The sequence below is a fragment of the Zea mays genome, chromosome 4 (genome assembly GCF_902167145.1).
Source record: "Zea mays cultivar B73 chromosome 4, Zm-B73-REFERENCE-NAM-5.0, whole genome shotgun sequence".
Taxonomy (NCBI): Eukaryota; Viridiplantae; Streptophyta; class Magnoliopsida; order Poales; family Poaceae; genus Zea; species Zea mays.
Genome location: NC_050099.1, coordinates 68,291,890 through 68,313,088, shown reverse-complemented (window position 1 = coordinate 68,313,088; position 21,199 = coordinate 68,291,890). Strand labels below are relative to the sequence as shown.

The 21,199-nt window shown below is 45.3% G+C and overlaps 1 protein-coding gene across 1 annotated transcript; it reads right to left on the bottom strand.

Annotated features, from left to right (window-relative positions):
• Nucleotides 1-207: 207 nt before the first annotated feature.
• Nucleotides 208-16,413, bottom strand: LOC100282782 (uncharacterized). Its single transcript, NM_001155688.1, is given in 8 exon segments — nt 208-634; nt 712-769; nt 859-974; nt 7,673-7,725; nt 14,136-14,184; nt 14,560-14,624; nt 14,709-14,796; nt 16,006-16,413. Coding segments are annotated over 8 exon segments (699 nt in total). The 5' UTR covers nt 16,201-16,413; the 3' UTR covers nt 208-559.
• Between the last annotated feature and the right edge of the window lie 4,786 nt (nt 16,414-21,199).

Here is a 21,199-nt window from a genome sequence, read left to right as displayed (position 1 = left end):
TATCCATAATACACATGTAAGACATGAAATTTTGAAATTTGACATCCAATTCACAAGCCTTTCAAGATTTAACATCCTGGTCCACATGTCAATAACTCACAATGGTCCTACATGTCATTGTGACAGTGGTGTCAAATATTGAAAGGCTTGCAAATTGGGTGTCAAATTTCAAAATCTCTTGGCTGCGCTCGGTTACTACAGTGCATGTGTTTTGAAGTGCGAAAACTAGTTGATTTTCCACTTCAATGAACCTCAATACAAGTAAGTTGAACTAGATACGTGTGCACCCAAACAAGACCTAGGTTAAGAATTTGGTGTCCAAAGAAGCCCAGGAAACCAGAACAATCGGTAACCTGTGTTTTGGCCAGCAAGGACTGCATCAGCATATATAACAAACACTACACATACACCTGTGCTTCTCCGGGCAAATCTTCATAAACATAGCGACTTTCATCGCTCACTCTGACAGTCGCTTTGATTGATCAGTTGCCAACTAGAGATGTGTCCAAGTCCTAAGCCCCCCATGTGGCAGCAAAAAGGATACCTGGAGGTAGTCATCTCAGAGTGTCCCTTCAACCTTTTTCTTGATTTCGAGGGCGGCTTGGACGACGTTCCCTCTTGTAATGATCCCAACCTTACAGGAAGAAGCTGTCTCAGCGCAACAGAACAGAAGGAAAAAGAAGCACAAAGGAATCGCAACAGTGCCCTCACCAGTTTGCCTGAGCTATCGACCACTGGAAGCCTGCGGTACTTAGTCACAAGGAGTAACCTGCAGAACAGACCACTTTTAGAGGATAATAATATTGAAGATGTCCAGGAGAAAGCAAAGGAGAAGTAGACGGCGTGTTCCTAACACACCTTGCAGCATCTTCAAGGTTAGTTGTTTCACGCACCACGAGAGGCGCTGGGGTCATAACATCAGCAATAACCTTCCCGTTGGTTTTGCTCAAAAGCTTCTGTATCTCATGAAATGTCTACAGAAGTAGGCAAGAAGCGAGAACAAGAATAAGTTGATATGCCGTATTAAAATGCAGTAAAGTGAAAAGTTTTGGGGAAACGTTAACTTCCAATCAGCTACGTACCAAATAGTGATAGAAATAATCATGTGTCCAGGTTAACCTAGGTAGTGTTTGGTTGAGGAGCCAAGTAGAACGGAGTCGTTCCATCCCTGATTCTAGGAACGGAGCCGCTCTGTTCTGTGTTTGGTAATCTGGAACGGAGCGGTTCTGTTTTTTGTTTGGTTGCAGAGTGAACGGAACGGAGCGTGACTGTGAGAGCGGGATTGGAACGGAGCGGCTCCGTTCCATTGATTTTTTGGAGCGGAATGGTTCCGGATCTGAGGAGAATATTCCCTAATTGGAGCCATTCCGTTCTAGTTACTTTGTAACCAAACAACAACAAAACTGGAACATAACGGTTCCGTTCTACTTGGCTCTTCAACCAAACACTACCCTAGTGTCTTAGCTTCATTGCTACCAGTGCTGGCTAGATTTCAGCTTGTAATTAAAGATAATAATGGACAGATCATGATTCATTGACTGCATTAGTTAAGGATAATATCATGGGCCCTGTATCAGCTATACACCGAAAGAGAAAACCATGCGGGCCGGTGTCGCCGCATCAATCAAAACTAGTGTCCAGAACAGAGAAAAGCAGTGTTTGTGATAAATACTCAAGAAGGTGTGGGTGCTATTGCGTAGCAAAAAAGGGAAAAATAAGTGGCGAACATCATATGTGACCAATAGTTTCGATGTGTTATACCGACATACAGCAACAACAGGAGTCAATGTCGGCCTGTACAGTGTGTTTGGATACCAGTGTTAAGGCCCATTAGGCCCAGGCCTACTGGCTATATATATTACCTACAGTCCTTAGGGACCTATTATCAATTATCAATCCCAAGGTTAGTAACATGGTAACAGAGCAGGTTACGAAACCCTAATTTTTTTAGCCGCCTTCGCGGCTGTTTCCCGCCCAGCCACAGTCGCGGATCCGGCTGCCCCTGCCTCTGCTCCGTCGCGGATCCGGCGGATCCGGCCGCCCCTCAGCTCCTGCGCGCGAGGCGCCGCGGATCCAGCCGCCCTGTCCCGCGCGGCCGTGGATCCGGCCTTCCCTGTGCGCGGTGCTGCGGCCGTCCCTGTGCGCAGCGCTCTTCCCTGTGCGCGGTGCGGCGGCCGTCCCTGTGCGCGGCGCTCTCCTGTGCGCGGCGCGCTCGCGGATCCAGCCGCGGATCCTGCCGTCCCTGTGCGCAGCGCGCTCCCCTGTGCTCCTGCGCGTGAGGTGCCGCTGCTGTCCCTAGGTCCCTGCACAGATCTGTCTGCTCTGCTTCTCCAACAACAGGGACGTCGTCTGCCTGCTGTCATCTGCACCAACGTGGTCACCTCGCCCAAATCTGTTTCGGCGACGTGGTCCTCTCCGATCAGTCAAGAATTCGCCTGCCACTTGTGCTGATCTGCTTGGAGTCTGTCTACCTGCCAGAAATTTTGGTACTCTCTGACTGTTATCTTGCTCTTCAATATGTCGATCTTGCTCTTCAATATGTCGACCAATGCTATTGTTGTCAATATTGTGCTCGATGGTCAGAATTATCCCGAATGGACTTTCTGTGTTCAGACTGCATTACGAGGTCATGGTTTACTATTTCATTTGACTGAAGATTCACCAGTCCTAGCAGCCGATAGAAGCAATGCTGCTGCAATCAAGACTTGGCAGATCAATGATGGCAAGGTAATGGCTGCTATGGTCAATAGCACTAAACCAACTATGATTATGAGTTTGTCTAAATTCACCACTGCTAAGGCTATCTGGTCACATCTGAAGGACCGGTTTGTTCAGGACAGCGGTGCTCTTTTACATACCCTCATGCAACAGACTCATGTCATTGAGCAACATGATATGTCCATTGATGAATACTATTCCGCCTTTGATCGTCTTATGAGTGCATTGACCTCCATGGTGCCTGCTTGTACTGTTGTGCCTTGTCCAGCCCACAAGTTCATTGAGAAATTCTTTACCTACAGATTTGTTATGGGAGTTCGATCTGAATTTGATTCCCTTCGTGCAAGGCTGCTTCACAGTTCGGATACTCTCACCATGGCTCAGGCATTGTCAGAATTGCTTGCTGAAGAGACTCGTCTGAAGTCTATGTCCTCTATTACTGGTCTGAGTTCTCACAGTGTGTTGGCTGCTGCTCAGAGGTCTAGGAACACCTCCTTTCAGCCTTGTGAACACTGCAAAAAGACCACTCATCGGTCTGAGAACTGCTTTGCTAAGTTTCCAGAGAAGCTGGCTGATTTTCGTGTCCGTCGTGCTACTCGTGGTCGTGGTACAAGACCATCTCCTAGAGGCTCAGTTGCGATTGCTGCTACTTCATCTGCTGGTGCTTTGTCATCATCCTGGGTTCTTGATTCTGGAGCTTCCTTTCATGTGACATCTGATCAGTCACGGCTGGCGTCTACTACACCTGTCACCGAGGGTACTTCTGTTCAGACTGCTGATGGTACATTATGTCATGTCACCTACAAGGGTTCTCTTTCTGATACAACTTTTAATGTCCCAAATATATTTGTTGTACCTCAGTTATCCATGGATCTACTATCAGTTGGTCAAATTACCGATCACAATTGTTTTGTTGGATTTGATGACTCACCTTGTTTTGTACAGGATCGTAAAACAGGGGATGTGATTGGGACTGGCCGTCGCCGTAAATCTTCGCCTCGCCTCTACATCTTGGACACTTTGCGTCTTCCTTCATCCCCTACAACTACACCTCATGTGCTCGCTGCTTCGGGCCCCACGACGTCATTCGCCCAGTGGCATCATCGTCTGGGTCACTTATGTGGATCCTGTCTGTCTACTCTAATAAAGTCAGGATGTTTAGACTCTACTCATGTTGAGTCTAGTTTTCATTGTAAAGGTTGTCATCTTGAAAAACAAATACAGCTTCCATATTTTACTAGTACTTCCCATTCTGCTAAATCTTTTGATCTAATTCACTCTAATGTTTGGGGTCCAGCTCCGTTTGTTTCTAAAGGTGGTCATAAATATTATGTCATTTTTATTGATGCTCATTCTCGTTATACTTGGATTTACTTCATGAAACGCTGCTCGGAATTGCCTTCTATTTACAAGTCCTTCATTCGCAAGGTTCACACCCAGTTTTCTGCTACTATTAAAATTTTTCGTTCAGATTCTGGTGGTGAATTCCTATCTGATAATTTTCGCCAGATATTGACCATAGAGGGTACTCTAGCTCAACTTTCTTGTCCTGGTGCTCATACCCAAAATGGTGTTGCTGAACGCAAACACCGTCATATTATTGAGTGTGCTCGTACTCTTTTGATATCTTCTTTTGTACCTTCACACTTTTGGAGTGAAGTTGTTTCCACTGCCGTGTATCTCATTAATAGACAACCTTCATCTAAACTTTCTGATAAATCACCGAGTGAAGTTCTTTTTGGGACTTCTCCACGATATGATCATCTTCGTGTGTTTGGATGTATAAGTTATGTCTTGTTACCACCACGTGAGCGGACTAAATTGACTGCTCAATCTGTAGAGTGTGTATTCCTTGGATACAGTCCTGAACACAAAGGCTATCGTTGTTATGATCCATCTACTCGTCGTATTCGGATTTCTAGAGATGTGAGTTTCAATGAAAATCGCCCTTTCTTTCACAACCAGTCTACTCACTCCATCTATTATCCCACAGAATCTACTTCTTTCATGTGTCTTCCTTCCATTCCTGCATCTGAACCATCATCTTCTACATCCACATCTGATGTTCTCATTCCCATAACACCACCTTCCACCTCCACGTCATCCACCTCTTACTCTTCCAAACCACCTATCATCCAAACCTACATTCGTCGTTCCCGCTCTATTCCTACGGCTGGTCCTGATACTGATCCTGTACCTGATTCTTGTACTAACAATAATGAGTTTAATGATGTTTTTAATCAGGGATACCGTCTTCGTGATCGTGGTACCATTGAACCTCCAGATCGCTATGGTTTTCCACGGGCTGGTGTGGCAATTGTTGAACCCACTACATATCAGGAAGCTTCTGGGATTCTTGAGTGGCAGCTAGCTATGATTGATGAATTGGCTGCTCTTGAACGCACTGGTATATGGGATATTGTTCCTTTACCCTCGCATGTTGTTCCTAACACATGTAAATGGGTCTTCAAAGTTAAGACAAAATCAGATGGTTCCATTGAGAGGTATAAAGCTCGTCTTGTGGCCCGTGGTTTTCAACAGACTCAAGGATTTGATTATGATGAGACTTTTGCACCTGTTGCGCATATGACTACTGTTCGAACCTTGATTGCAGTTGCAGCCTCATCTTCTTGGACTATATCCCAGATGGATGTCAAGAATGCTTTTCTTAATGGCGATCTACAAGAAGAAGTTTATATGCATCCTCCTCCAGGGGTTGATACTCCCTCATGGCATGTTTGTCGTCTTCGTCGCGCATTGTATGGGCTGAAACAAGCTCCTCGTGCTTGGTTTGAGCGATTCATCTCTGTCATCACAGCTGCTGGTTTTTCTTCTAGTGAACATGATCATGCATTGTTTGTTCATGTCTCTCCAAAAGGTCGTACCTTACTACTATTATATGTGGATGATATGCTGATTACAGGTGACAACTCAGAACATATTTCTCATGTCAAGCAACATCTTAGTAAGGAATTTCAGATGTCTGACTTGGGACCGCTTAGCTATTTCTTGGGCATTGAAGTTCAGCAGACTCAAAAAGGCTTTTATCTGTCTCAGTCGAAATATATACAAGATCTTCTTGATCGCTCTAGACTTACTAATACACGCACTGTTGCAACACCGATGGATATTCATTTAAAACTTCGTCCGAAGGATGGGACCCCACTAGCAGATCCAACTCGGTATCGTCATATTGTGGGTAGTCTTGTTTATCTCACCATCACCAGACCTGATATTGCTCATGTTGTTCATATGTTGAGCCAATTTGTATCAACACCTACTTCAGTTCATTATGGTCATTTGCTTCGTGTGCTTCGATATTTACGTGGGACAAGATCCAGATGTTTACTCTATGCTTCAGATAGCCCACTTCAGCTTCATGCGTATTCAGATGCCACTTGGGCAAGTGATCCTGTTGACCGTTGTTCTACTACAAGTTACTGTATTCTCCTTGGGTCATTTCCCATTGCATGAAAATCCAAGAAGCAAGCGGCCATATCTCGTTCTAGTGTTGAAGCCGAACTTCGAGCACTTGCTACTACCACTGCTGAAATTATTTGGTTGCGCTGACTCTTGGCTGATCTTGGTGTCTCTTGTGACACTTCTACACCTATGTTATGTGATAACTTGAGCGCTATACAGATTGCTCATGATCCAGTGAAGCATGAACTTACTAAACACAAAGGTGTTGATGCATCCTTTACTTGATCCCATTGTCAGCAGAAGACTATTGATCTTCAATATGTGCCCTCAGAATATCAATTGGCAGATTTCTTCACCAAAGCACAAACAAGAGCACAACATCAGTTTCACTTGATCAAACTCAAAGCTTCAGATCCTCCATTTCCACCTTGAGTTTGAGGAGGGGTGTTAAGGCCCATTAGGCCCAGGCCTACTGGCTATATATATTACCTACAGTCCTTAGGGACCTATTATCAATTATCAATCCCAAGGTTAGTAACAACCAGAATAGCATCAAACTTGACTCAAAACAACATAAAACAACAAATATTAGCAAAACAATTGCAGAATTGCTAGCTAGATGTATAACCATAAGTCATAATGTAGATTAACTTTGCGGACATATGCACTGAACTAGCAAAACAGTCCATCACAGATAAAGAGTTAGATGTAAAACAACATTTTTTCCCCAATCACACTGAGAGCTGCACATCTTTGATATAGGAGAAAATAGTGACTCTCCACAGCTTTGATGGATATTACCCCAATAATTAGGCATGCAGGCAGGCTCGAGGCTGGCCACCAACTCGCATCGTTTGCCACAAAATTTATTAGCAGGCTTGCAGCTAGCCACTGAGCTATTGGCTTTGTGGACAAGCGTTTCACAGACATACTAGACTCGACTGCAAAGACCCACAAGTATAATATTTGAAAAAGTTCAGTCAAAGTTCGCTAATACAAGATTACAGCTTTTGGTGATTTCTGCTTTTCAACAGCCTAACCTTTAGAGTTTCAGAAAAATATAACAAACACTGACTCCATTTCCCTGTTCAATGTCCAACAGTAAAAGAAAAAATTTGTTTCCATCTGCACGGGAGTGTACCTACAGGGCTGGGAGGGCTGCCAGGGGCAGTTGCAGTAGCGATAGGTTTTGGGAGAGGAACATGACAGCGACAGCAGCAGTGGTAGTACTTCTTACGGGCTTGACAAGCTCAGCATAATCAGTCCGCAACAATTAGCAGCTGAACTGCAACAGCCACAAAGATTTTTTTGCGCGGCGGCGAGCAGGCGAGTGACATTAAGAACCCGCCCCACCAGCATTCCTACCAATATGAAAATATATAAATATTGTGAAACTGTGGCTGTCAAAACTTAAGCCAGCAGTGCATACTGCATAGTAGATACTCATACATTCCAACACAAAAAGTGTAACATACATAACCATGCAACATAATCAAATCAATTAGCATTTTCCAGTCATTTGAAATGATACCTTCCAAGTGCTATCCACCTCAGGAAATATGTCTGCTTCAGCCGGTCCAGCTCCTAAAGGATATGAAAGAACCAATATAAGATATATAAATAATGTGTAACTAATATAAAAATAATAGTGAAAATGTCACAGTTTATTTTATTATCAAATAGTTATTACTATATCAAAATCTGTTAGAAGCATCCAAAACTGACCAAACATGTCAATATGTCATTCAGTCTTTCTAGGCCATTGGATATTGTACAGGTTCAAACATCAAAGTCGTCTGTTTTGGAGCATAATGAAAACCTGATTTGCACCCATGCAACTCAATTCACTCAGGTTTGATAACCATAACTTGTTATGATAACCTTTAACCATTTTTGTTTGTTGATTAGGATGCCTTCCAGATGGTACATTGTAAAATTATCTGTATCCGCTATACTGAAGCAACTTTTCGGCAGATAGCAATTATTAATATTTTTATAACATGATAACTTGTAAATGGGATTTAAAAATTGTGAAAACTAGTGCATTCAGCCAAAGCCGCCATGCGTTATGTATTGTGCAAATTTAAAGTTTTGTAACATATGTTATAGTTTGGATGGCTACCATACAAAAGAATGCAACATGAGACAAAATACCTTGTCGTGGCATTGGAAAGTGGACGTTAGAACATGGGATGAGAGAATTAGAGAGGACAATAGGCAAATCCTTTTTAGTTTGATTCACAAGATGAACAACAAATTCTGCAACACTTGGGGTTTGGACCAATGTGGTGTAACATCCTTAGCAAGCTGCTTCGACCATCATCTACCAGAATTCTGGTTAATGGGGAACTGGGCGAGCTAATTTCTCATCAACGAGGGCTTCGGCAAGGGGACCCTCTGCCCCCCATGTTGTTTATTCTTATTATGGACGTTCTGAACTCACTTATCATGAAGGCTTCGGAGGAGGGTCTTTTGCAGCCACTCTTGTGAAGTGGAAGAGGACAGTGAATCTCACTGTACGCTGATGATGTTGTGCTATTCCTACAGCCGACCCTGGAGATATTGTCCTGGTCAAAGAGATTTTGAGAAAGTTTGGGGTTGCTTCCGGTTTGGTCACAAATTTTGGCAAATGTTCTATAAGTTTGGGGTTGCTTCCGGTTTGGTCACAAATTTTGGCAAATGTTCTATTACTCCCATTGCTTGTGAGGAACAAGATGTGGCAGTTATTCAGGAGCATTTTCCGTGCAATGTGGTGCAGTTCCCTTGCAAATACCTCGGATTGCCTCTGTCCATGAAAAGGCTGTCCAAGGCCTTTCTATATCCGCTCATCGAGAAGGTGGCAAATCATCTTCCTAGCTGGAAAGCCTCCCTTATGCACCCTGCTGGCAGAGCCACTTTGGTTAAGGCGATGCTTACAGCTGTCCTGATTTACCTTTTGATTGCCATCCAACGCCCCAAGTGGGTCTGGTGGATGGGGATCATACCCTAACAAGTCATGCTGAAAAGGCTGCTTGTGTGGATCGTTTCTATACCAACCTTATTGGAAAATGTGTTGATCGTGATAGGGTGATTGATCTTGAAGCCCTGGGATTGCCTTCTTTTGAGCTGTCTGAGCTTGATGCCCCCTTTTTTGAGCAAGAAGTGGAGGATATCATTAAAAGGATCCCTGCTGACAAGGCCCCTGGGCCTGATGGTTTTACTGGTCGCTTTTACAAGGTATGCTGGCCCATTATAAAAGTGGATATGATGGCTGCAATCTCGGGTAGGAAGTTTGATAATTTTGGGCGCCTTAATTCTGCATATATAACCATGATCCCAAAGAATGATGGAGCTGAAATGGTGAAGGATTTCAGGCCTATCAGCCTTGTGCATAGCTTCGCTAAGTTGATCACAAAGATCCTAGCCAATAGGTTGGCTAAAAGGCTTAATGAGATGGTGTCACCTAACCAGAGTGCGTTCATTAAAGGTAGATTCATCCAGGACAATTTTATGTTGGTTCAACAAACCTCAAGACTGCTTCACCAACCGCATAAGGCTTCTTTGCTCTACAAGTTGGATATTACTAAGGCTTTCGACTCGATTTCTTGGCCTTTCCTGGTTGAAGTATTGAAGCAGCTTGGTTTTTGTCAGATTTGGAGGGATATTATTTGTGGTTTGTTGACCTCTTCCTCTACTCAAGTAATGCTGAATGGGTTTCCAGGACAGCACATCATCCACCGGAGAGGTCTTCGGCAAGGGGATCCCCTATCTCCTTTATTGTTTATTCTTGCCATGGACGTCCTGGTATATATGTTTTCCAAGGCAGAAGAGGAGGGTTTACTCCAGCAGTTATCCAACAGGAAAAGGCTCCATCGGATCTCCTTATATACTGATGATGTTGCCCTTTTTGTTCACCCTTCAGCAGCAGATTTATCTATCACTCTTGGCATCCTTCAGCTTTTTGGGGATGCCTATGGGCTGCACAATAATGCCCAGAAATCTAATGTCATTCCTATCAGATGCTCAATGGAAGATATGGTGGAAACCCAAGGTCTGCTGCCTTGTGGAATATCTTCGTTCCCCTGCCGTTATTTGGGTCTTCCTTTATCCTTGCACAAGCTGTCTAGGCAGCACCTCCAACCGTTTATTGATAAAATTGCTGACCAGCTATCAAATTGGAAGGCAGACTTATTAACGAAGGCAGGGAGAAGAACCCTAGTTCAGCATGTTCTTACCAGCATGACGGTTTATATGGCAATGGCAGTGGATATCCCACAATGGGGTTTAGATGCCATTGACAGATTAAGGAAAGGTTTCCTCTGGCGAGGTCGAAAAAAGGTAAATGGGGGGCACTGCCTTGTGGCTTGGAGAAAGGTTTGCCGCCCCCTTCAGCTTGGTGGGCTGGGTATCTCCAGTTTAAAAGAACTCTGCTGGGCCCTTCGAATGAGATGGCTATGGCTGTCTAGAACAGACCCCTCTAGGCCCTGGATTGGTCTCCCAATGAAAATCCCAAAAAAGGCCACCTCCTTCTTTAATGAGGTAGTGCTCACTGTAGTTGGAGACGGGGCCAGCACCAAATTCTGGAAAGACAAGTGGTTACATGGAAAGAAAATTGCAGACCTGGCACCTAGACTCCTAGCTACAATTCCTAAGCGGATTGTGAACAGCAGAACTGTGATTGAAGCTTTGACTAACAGAAAATGGATTGCTGATATAAAAGGGGCTCTCTCAGTGGGTGTGTTGATTGATTACCTTCAGCTATGGGAGATGCTCTCAGCCATTGAGCTGCAGCCTGGAGTTGAAGACAGACATATTTTCAGTATTGCCCCAGATGGAATGTATTCTGCAAAATCTGCTTATAATGGACTGTTCATGGGTTCAGTTTCCTTTGGACACTTCACAAGGGTTTGGAAAACTTGGGCCCCGCCAAAGTGTCGTTTTTTTCATTTGGCTTGCTGCCCATAATAGATGTTGGACAGCAGATCGTTTAGCTAAGAAAGGCCTAAACCACCATGAGAAATGTCTGCTTTGTGACCAAGCTGAAGAAACCCTTGATCATCTTCTGGTGGCTTGCTCCTTCTCGAGAGTCTTTTGGTACCAGCTTTTCTGGAAATTTGGCCTTCACTCCCTAGCTCCCCAGCCGGCGGTCACCTCCTTCTTGAATTGGTGGGAGGAGGTTTCAGAGGTGGTCTCAGGTGTCACCAGAAAAGGCCTTAACTCCCTTATTATACTGGGTTCTTGGACTATTTGGATTCATCGAAACAAATGTGTCTTTGATGGATTGTCTCCTTGCCTCACCTATATCCTTGCTTGGGCAGACGAGAAGTCGTTGGGAGGCAGCTGGGGCGAAGGCCCTATGTTCTCTGGCTGCTTCTGCAGCTGCTCCCTAGAGTGGTGTGTTGTTAGATGAGTTCTTTTTGTATGCTATTTTCTGGCCCCCGTGAGGAGGCCTGCTGTTGTTTGGTCTATTTTAGACCTTTTTCCTATCTTCTTAATATATAAAGGGGCGCAGCTCTCCTGCGCGTTTTCGAGAAAAAAAAAATATGGAGGGGATTCTTGTGGAAAGGGAGAAAGGGCGTCTAGGGAGGGCATTGCTTGGTTGGCTGCCAGAGAGTTTGTAGACCTGTTCAGTTTGGTGGACTTGGTATTCATGATCTGGAGATTATGGGATGGTCCTTGAATTTGAGGTGGCTGTGGCTTCAAAAGACTCAACCGGACAGAATAGGGTTGGGAATGGACCTCCAGGTGCATCCAATGGCTGCAGCGCTATTTGCAGCTACTGTACATTCTGAGGTGGGAGATGGCACTGGTACTTTGTTTTGGACTGATAGATGGCTACAAGGGAAATCCATTGCTGGCCTTGCACCTGAACTGATTAGTTCTGTTCCAAAAAAATCATCAAGTGCAGGAGGGTTCAAGAGGCGTTGGATGGCGATGCATGGGTTAGTGTCTTAGTAATATCAGACGAGATTTCTCAGTACAAACCTTCTCTCAAATTTTCTTAATCTGGGATCTGTTACAGGGAGTGCAGCTCACGCCGGGGGCTCCTGATAAGCATATTTGGAATGCCTCACCATCAGGAGTTTACTCCTCCAAATCGGCTTATTTACATTTCTTTGTGGGAGCTTGGAATTTAAGCCAGCTGCACGTATCTGGAAGAGTTGGGCACCACCTAAGTATAAACTCTCTCTATGGCTCGGTGCCCTCAACCGGTGTTAGACGGCGGGCCGGCTTGCTCGACGAGGGTTGGATCACCCTGAGAAATGTCTGTTGTGTGACCAAGAGGAGACGATTCAACACATCCTAGTGGCATGTGTGTTTGCAAAAGAAGATTGGTTTAAAGCCCTCTGTCTTGTACGTCTTCAGCAGTTGGCACCCGGTTCAGAGGTGTCATCACTGCAGGATTGGAGGTGGGCAGAGGAAATGGTTTCCAGTGTGAGTACAAAAGGGTTCAACTCCCTGGTTACCATCGTAGCGTGGTGGTTATGGAAACACCGGACGGGTTATGATGGTTCCCAGCGTCCAAGCACCCAGGACGATCAAATATATGAAAAATAGCTACAAATAAAAATCAAGAGGGACCCTTTTCAGGACCCCTACTCCAACAAGGCCCGAACTCGAGTCCCTACTTTATGGAGGCCCACAAATCTTCTTGCTCAGCCCCATCCCCTACTGTATAGTTTTTTTCCCAAAAAAATTGCGCCCACACCAACTCCCACCCCATGCATCTTTTTCTCATCCTGACTCTCTCCCGTGACACCACCACCAAGGTTATTAAAACGATAAAATGTTGAAACGCTCATGGGTGAAGTTTTGACTTTTAAACGTTTAAACAAAGTTCAAACGTAGTTTTAAACAACATAGGAAAAATACCAATATATCATAATTTCAGACAATAACATGAAGTTAAATACCAAAACAGAGGTTAGTGGCTTACCAAAACTTCACCCATGAGCCAAATTGGACCCAAAAGTAACTTACAGACTGAGCCTAAAAGTAGCTAATGGTCTAAAACGGATGAAACACTTTGTTTTATAGTTTAGAACACCAAAACGTGGTTTCAACCTCTAATTAGCGTTCTGATGTTTAAACGTAGTTTTAATAACACTGACACCACATTCCCTCATGTCGCGCCGAGGCCAAGCCCGCCCCTCCCTGTCAAAGTCCTCCCCTCCCACCGCACCACCGCTGAGGCCCATCGAGGTCCCCCCTCACGTTGCGCCGCCACCAAGTCCATGCCAAACTCTCCCCGTCGAGTTCCTCCTCCCTCCCTACTGAGCCCTCATCCCAGCCTGACGAGCTCCTCATTCCCTGAGATGCTCTTCCCCGCCCAACGACTAGGATAAGAGCATGGGAATAAAAGGGAAAATAAAAAGGAATAACAATAATTTAAATGATGAGTATGTTCTATGTAGGAATACAAGTGAATTGATCACCTTCCTCATCAGCTTAAGCTTTTAGGTTGAGCTGATTGGTGCATGCAACTTAATATATCAGAGCCAGGGGTCTCGAATTTGAATCATGGTTAGAGCAGTTAAATAAAATAATTATTGATCGCTCCTATTCCACGTCTGGGAGCTAAGAGAGCCTCGACGTGCGGGGGAGTGTTGGAATAAAAGTGAATTGGCCACATTTCCCCACCAGCTTAAGCATTTAGGTTGAATTGACTGGTGCATGCAACTTAATAGAGTAGATCCCAAAAACATAGGGGGCTAATTTAAAGGCACTACTGGAGTTGATCCTAGCAAACAAGGCCCTCCAAAGTAGGAAAAGCCATCAAAAGTCAAGTAGAGGCCTTGTTTTAGAGTCTATTGTTGGAGTTGCTCTAACAAGGATGTAGTATCCCATCCTTAATTTCAACTAACACTACGCTAACGGGTTTGACATGAACATTTAGGTAAACAATCATGCCATGGACACTAATGCTAGGTGTCACTCCACAATCCTTATAATATCACTGCAAGAAGTTTCAACTATGTACTGAAAATTCGAATATTTAACAACTTGGAAAATACCTGATATTGTATCCAGTGCCAATAAATCATAATCTGACACAACGCCAACCTACAACAGGAAAGAAGTTCAAACCAAATGAATGTTTTTCTCTATGCATTATGTACAGAAGAAAAAAGTTCTTTCACCATATCTACAGTGTAAAAGAAAGTGTGGTTATGTCCATGCAGTGTGCCTACTATTTTCAGTGCATAATATAAATGTTTTTGCAGGTCAACAAGACATTTTCTGAATAAATGTTTTGCCATAATATAAAGTATAAGCATTTAGAACATGTCAAGTCAACTCCCAACGTAGGTAGGTATGAAATATAGGACGTAGGTAGGTATGAAATATAGGAAGGTAACATAAGAAAAGAATAGTCCTTATGCATGCATTTCTAATTTGAGACTTCATGGGCTTTGAGGAACTAATAATTGTACCGACCAAATTCCAGTCATCATCAATAACAGGAAAGCCAGAGATCCTATGCTTCACCAGCATCTCAAGGGCTGCAAAAAAAAGTAAAATTGAATGATCACGTTCTACTGATCGAAAGTAAGGCAGACAAGTGCAGCATATGAGAAACAAGGCACCGTCATCAACTGAAGTTGTTGGTTTCACAACATGGAGCTCTTCCCTTTTGGTCATAACATCACCAACCCTATAACTTCCAGTGCTTTGCTGAACAACCAGAAATTCAGATTGCAACAGACATTTAGTACAATTTAAAATATTTCCATCTGCAAACAGAAAATAATAGTTATAACCAAGCAAGTAACTTAAGGAGGTTTGGAGAACAAGTTCATTATGGATAAGGTTATTTTGTATCACATTTGTGCAGTTATGCTAAAGATATTTCTCAGAACATTTGTCATAACAATTATTTTGCTATCATGTGTTCTTTAAATAAAATCCAGGAGTGCTAATTGGTGACTCTAAGGGTTTCTGTCTTCACTCTCTAGTACAACAAATTGAAGTAGTTTTTCAAAATGAGAGCTCATTTTGGAAAACTAGAATTGAACTAAAGAGGGGCAGTGAAGACTTTTAGGGAAACCAATTTGCACCCCTAACAAATTCAATAACCACCAAACATTGAAGTCGTTTTCTTTTGTAGTGAACGATAGAACAAGAACTTTGAAACATAAAAGGAAACTGAACCCTTACTTTCTAGTTAAATATTTTTCAACATCATCATTATTTACTCCATTCTAGAACAACATAAAAGCAATCAGTACTTCTCCATTCTACAACAAATATCACAGCATCATCATGAGGGTCAGCTCAGTCATAAGCAAGCAGTAGAGAGCCTGTATCTAATCGTACGCTCGTCTAGTCGTCTTCAACCTTCTATGTGGTGTCAATGAGCACTACAATCACGTGCAAACGTGGATCACCCGCTCCGTGTCCTTCCCATCCTTCCATAAGTTCTAAAATGACCTTCCACTCATCATCGCGCTCTTCTTCCGTTGTGATGTCCCTCTACTTGCAAGTTGTCTTATTTCAATGTGATAGACATGCTATATCCGGTTCCCTAAACAATATCAGCCAAGAAAAAGTTGTTATTTTGTCACTCCCAGTTTGAGCTCTCTGCTATTATATCACCATGTATCTCTGACTTGTGGGACCATCTGTGTCTATGATTTGTGGGCCCGATAGTAAAATGGCTCGCTAGCCAAACTAACAGATAACCAAATAGCCAGTCCATTATATGTGTGTTTCTTAGTGATGGTAATAAGTGACATGGCATAAACATTTAGCTAGCAACTGCCTAAATTATTAGCCTCGCTCTAATCGCATATACAAACCAAACTGACACTAAAACAATCTTCATCTTTATAAAAAAATCTGTTAAAAGCTACAGCCAATAAACGGGGAGGGAGAGGGACTGACCCCGGCCACGGAAGCGTGTTGCGGGAGGCCACGAACGGCGAGGGCTGCGGACACGGCTGAGGCCCGGATGGAGGTCCTTGGCCGCGCGGAGGGACCAGGGGAAGCCACATGTGGGCCTGCAGGCAGTCGAGGCCGCATCCGCCCGCTGGCGGCGGCCGTGCAGTTGGCGGGGAGGAGGAGGAGCGTGGCGTCCATGGAGCCGGCCTGATCCCACCTCCCTGCTCTTCCTCCCTCACCAGCTCGCTCGCGTACGGTTTCGTCTTGAACGAGAAGGACGAGGCCACGAGGAGAGGGAGAGGAGGCAACCTGTGGCTCGGGCTGCGCCTCTGGCGCTTTGGGCGAGGAGTGGCAGAGGAGGCAGAGGGCACGGCCGCACGGGCTGACGGGGTTGGGGATGAGAAGGTTGTCGGAGATATTTATGTGTTATATGTAAAATATATTTGTATATTGTTATTAGCAAGTTGTCGGAGATATTTATGTGTTATATTTTTATTATAAATGAGTGAGACGAAAAATGTAATGTAAGTTACATAATAGAAACAAATTCTACTAATGTATAAAATTATTTTTCATCCTCCACCCTATAAATTTGAGATATGCTTATATCTAAACTTTGTAAAGTGTTGAAATGTCAAATTCCAAACAAAATAAGTTACTTTATTGAGTGAATTCCAGTTTCTCTAAAATGAAGGGATCCAAACACCCCGTTAGGGTATTTGGTTTATAGGGACTAGTTTTAGCACTTGTATTTAGATTGTCTCCAAGAACGTCCTCTAAATCTCTATCTCTATTATATTAAAGCACTAGTTTCAACATCTATTTCAAATTAACCCGTTGCATGCCCGTAGACCATGTCGGACCGGCTCGTTAGCACGTCAGGTCATTTGGTTAAATCAGCGTAAAATATTAAAAAAACAGCGCAGGAGGTGGGGATTCGAACTCACGCCTTAATCTCTACTAATCCTTAAGAGCTCACTGTAGGCGTCCACCAGGGCTTCATCGTGCCCCCGACTTGGCGCGCCCGGCCTCCACCCGCGCGTTCGTGCCCCTGCGCCCGAGATCTCGCATTCGCATCCGCCGATTCCACCACCATCTCCTCCTCCTCTCCCCCTCACTACGCGTTCGCATCCGCCGATTCCGCCACCTCCTCCTCCTCGCTCCATCTATGGAAGGCCCCCACGCAACAGCCCATCTCCGCTTTGCTCACCCCGATTCCCCCCATGGCCATGGCGACGATGGAGGCCACCACGCTGACGGTGCTGCTCAAGGAGGCGGCCGCCGCCTTCTCGACCCGTCGCGCAGTTGCCGTACCGGGCAGGCCGGAGCTCACGCACGCCGCCCTCGACGCTCTCATCGACGCAGCGGCCGCACGACTCGCCGCCGACGCCGGATTTCTCCCGGGCCACGTCGTCGCGCTCTCCTTCCCCAACACCGTTGAGGTTCGTCTCCTTTCGAATTCGATCGGTCATGTTCCTGCCTACGCGATGTAGAGCCCCAGAGTAGCAGGAGTCGGGACCTGACGCGCGTGCATGGAAGGGGATCGAGGAATCCGCTCTCCATGGAAGGGGATCGAGGAATCCGCATTGTCGTCCCTCCTGTTCGGCCCGTGTATCGCGAGCGGAGAGGAGGCAGCATCCGTGACCCCCGTCCCCATCCGTCTCCAGTGCGCCAGTTGCCTCTCCTTCCCGAGAATGTAGTCGCTTCCCCGTCTCCGTCCGTGATCCCCGTCGGGAAACTCCAATGCGATGCCCGCCATGGGTCCTCGCCCTCGCCCTCTTCTTCACCATGTCGCCGCTTCCCCGTCTCCGTCTGTGATCCCCGTCGGGAAACTCTAATGTGATGCCCGTCGTGGGTCCTCGCCCCCGCCCTCTTCCTCCCCATGTCGCTGCTACCCCCGCCCCGAAACACCACCCCCTCCCTTCTCGCCTTTATGGCCGCATGGAGATGGCTTGCTAGCGCCGCGGCCGATCCATAGCTCGTGCTCGTCTTCTCCGCCGCTGCCACAACCACAAGCAACGTTGCGCGCAGCACCTTCACCGGCAGCAGGGGACACCTTAAGCACAACGTCGACATCTTCATGTGTCGCTCTCCCTGTTCGAATATGACATCCGAGGGTTCGATTCAGTATCAAGCAATGGCGGCATCACGTCCGTGGCGTCGAAGGCGGACGCGGTGACGATGCGAATGGTGTCCCGCAGGGGTGTCGTGCAGTTGGTGCTTGTGTCGGCCATTGCCTGGGTCATGCTCGGGCTCGTCGCTCTCGCCTTCCACCTCCGGCCATGCATCTCCCCCGTCGCCTTCCTCTCAGGCCAGCCCCACGGCTGCCCATAGATCCACTTTGATTTGCTTACCTCTTCTGTTGGCAGTATACTCTATCACCTCCGGCCATGGAGCAGCTGTCGTCCTAGCTAAGCAGGCACAGGAAGGCACACGATACACCACAAGCATGGATCCCAGTTGCATCTATCTAATCAATTCTAGGCGTGTCCTACTTCTTCCTACTTATTAATTTGTGAACTTTAGAAAGCTTTTTTATCTTCCTACTTATCTCAGGTATGTGCTTTGGTCTCCCGAAAGCTTTTTTTCTTAGAAAATGCAAGAGCACACCAAGTTTTTTGAACTTTAGATCCTCACAAAATTACTGGAGCACTATTTTTACCATTTATTTTGTGAATGCAACGTTTAGTCTGTAGCAGTGTCCTACTTCTTCCTACTTATTAATTAGTTGATGGCTACTTTTGTATGAGTTAACAACTTATATGTGAGAGGGCAAACGAGACAGAGTTGAAAACCCAGCATCTCCCTTACTCAAATCCAATGGACCATTATTTGGATCATCCCTCACCCCTCATCCCTCCCCTGCCCCACGACCTCGTCGTCCCTAGCCTCCCCCTCCCCGTGTCCCTATCGTCCCCTCCCCTTGCTCTGCCACCGCCACTGTCGATCCATCCCCTCCGTGGGATCGTAGTGTTAACACAGGCTATATGTTAATATATACCACTATATAATCCAGCAGTTTAAAACTTTGCAAAACTTACCTAATCAAATCACCCCCACGCCGTAACCTCCACTAAATCCGCCAAACAAATTGCACCTAGATTTAACACACCATCAAAATCAATGGTTCAGATCGCTGGATAACCCTCTCTCCCTTACTCCAATCCAATAGACAATATTATTTGGATCATTCATCATCTCTCGCCTCTCATCCCTTCCCCTTCCCCTTCTTTATGACCCCGCTACCCCTAGCCTTCCCTTTCCCCTCCTCGCGTCTCGCCACCCCCTCCCCTTCACTCGTGACACTGCTACCGCCGTCAACCTCTCACCTCGTGCTGCCACCGCCATCGTCGACCCCCTCCCTCTACGGGACCATAGCGTTAGCATGTACTATATAATAGTTCAATAAGGAGAGAATTAGAGAGAGTTTTATGAGAGATGGAAGAATTTTATTTAGATGAAATTCAGAATGCACGTTTTCGTAAACAAATCTTCAATAATTATCTCGTCACATAAGCAAGCATGGTGTTATCACAATGATTTAATGAGTAGAGAAATAGAGAGAGTTTCATGAGATATGAAAACAATTATTTAGATGGAATTTGATATATATTGTTTCATAAACAAAAGCTGATGCGACATGTAGTGGTAGTAGCCTTAGTTGTAATATAAAAAACTCGGTTTCCTTTTTTGGTTGTGTCACATTTGATTTTTTCCTTATGTTTTAGAGTTGGACTACTCTATTTCATAAAAGCAAGTTCTTTTACCAAATATACTATAGAGCAACTCTATCGTAGAGTCTATAATGTAGGTGCACTTGTTTACTGTATAGCTATATTCTCGCTTCAATAGTTATAAAGGTGTGTGTGTGAAATCGTATACGATGAAAATATCACGTTAAGCTGCCTTTGTCAAATGGTCCACAACCTCCTAGACGGAATCATAGCCGGGTCGCGTGCAAGGTAGGCCTACTATAAAATTCATCCCGATCCCATCCACTTCTAGTGTGGAATTTATAGCAGCTGCAAAAGTCGGGTTGGCTTCTGATGCTCTGCTTTAATCCTCTAACAGTTGTCACAGATGGCGATATGTTCTGTGATCTCCCTTTTCATCCCGTACCACCAGCATATCTTCTTTAGATCTCGGTACATCTTCTCGCTTCCGAGCTGTATGGAGTAGGCTGTCTCATGGGCTTCCTTTATGATTAACTTCCGAATGGGCTTGATTTTAGGAACACACAATTGATCTTTAAATCATATTGTACCTTTGGTGTCTTCTTGAAATTCATTACCCCTTCCTTCTAGGATTAACTACCGGATTTTGTTGATTTTCTCATCATTCTTATGTCCCTCCTCGATCTCTCGCTCTAAGGTGGGTTCCAATTATATGGTTACTCCTTGCATGTGAATCAAAAATCCAAGACTCGACTTGTTGAACTCCTTGGCTAACTCATACCAGGTGAGTGGCTATCATATTAACCTAACTCTTCCTTCTTAGGGCATCAGCAACCACATTCACCTTCCTTGGATGGTAATGTATCTCTAACTTATAATATTTGATCAATTCCAACCATCTATGTTGTCTCATGTTTACTCTAATTGGGTGAATATCAACTTGAGACTCTTATGATCTATGTAGATATCATATTTTTGCCCATACAAGTTGTCGGAGATAAGATCCATGGTCCCTGGGACCCATCAGTCAGCGAGGGCGCTTAGAAGAGGCCTCTGGCAACCGGGGCCCATCGGTCAGCAAGAGGAGAAGGGAAACGTCTGCCCTTGAAGCACCCGCCCCTAGACAAACCCTGAGGCACCGAACCCCGGGTCGAGCGTGGCAGAGCTAGACAGGGGGTCGGGCGATCCGAAGGGAAACCACTTGAGTGGGTTCCTCGCCCAGCTCGAGATCGACCAGCCAAAAGTGATCGACCAGCCAAAAGTGATCGACCGCATTAACTGCGCGGCGTCGGTCTGCCTCCCACTCATGGCCAATGAGCCCCTTGGGTTATAGTGCACTCATGACCTATGGACCCCTCGAACTATGGCACATTTATGACCCGCGCGTCCCTGGCCTGCGGTGCACTCATGACCTATCAGGGCTAGGCCTGAGTGCGTAGGCCACCTATAGGGCACAACAAGACAAGCCGCGTTAAGACCCAAGCTATGAAGACCAGGGGTCGGCGTAGCTCGAATAATGGTGC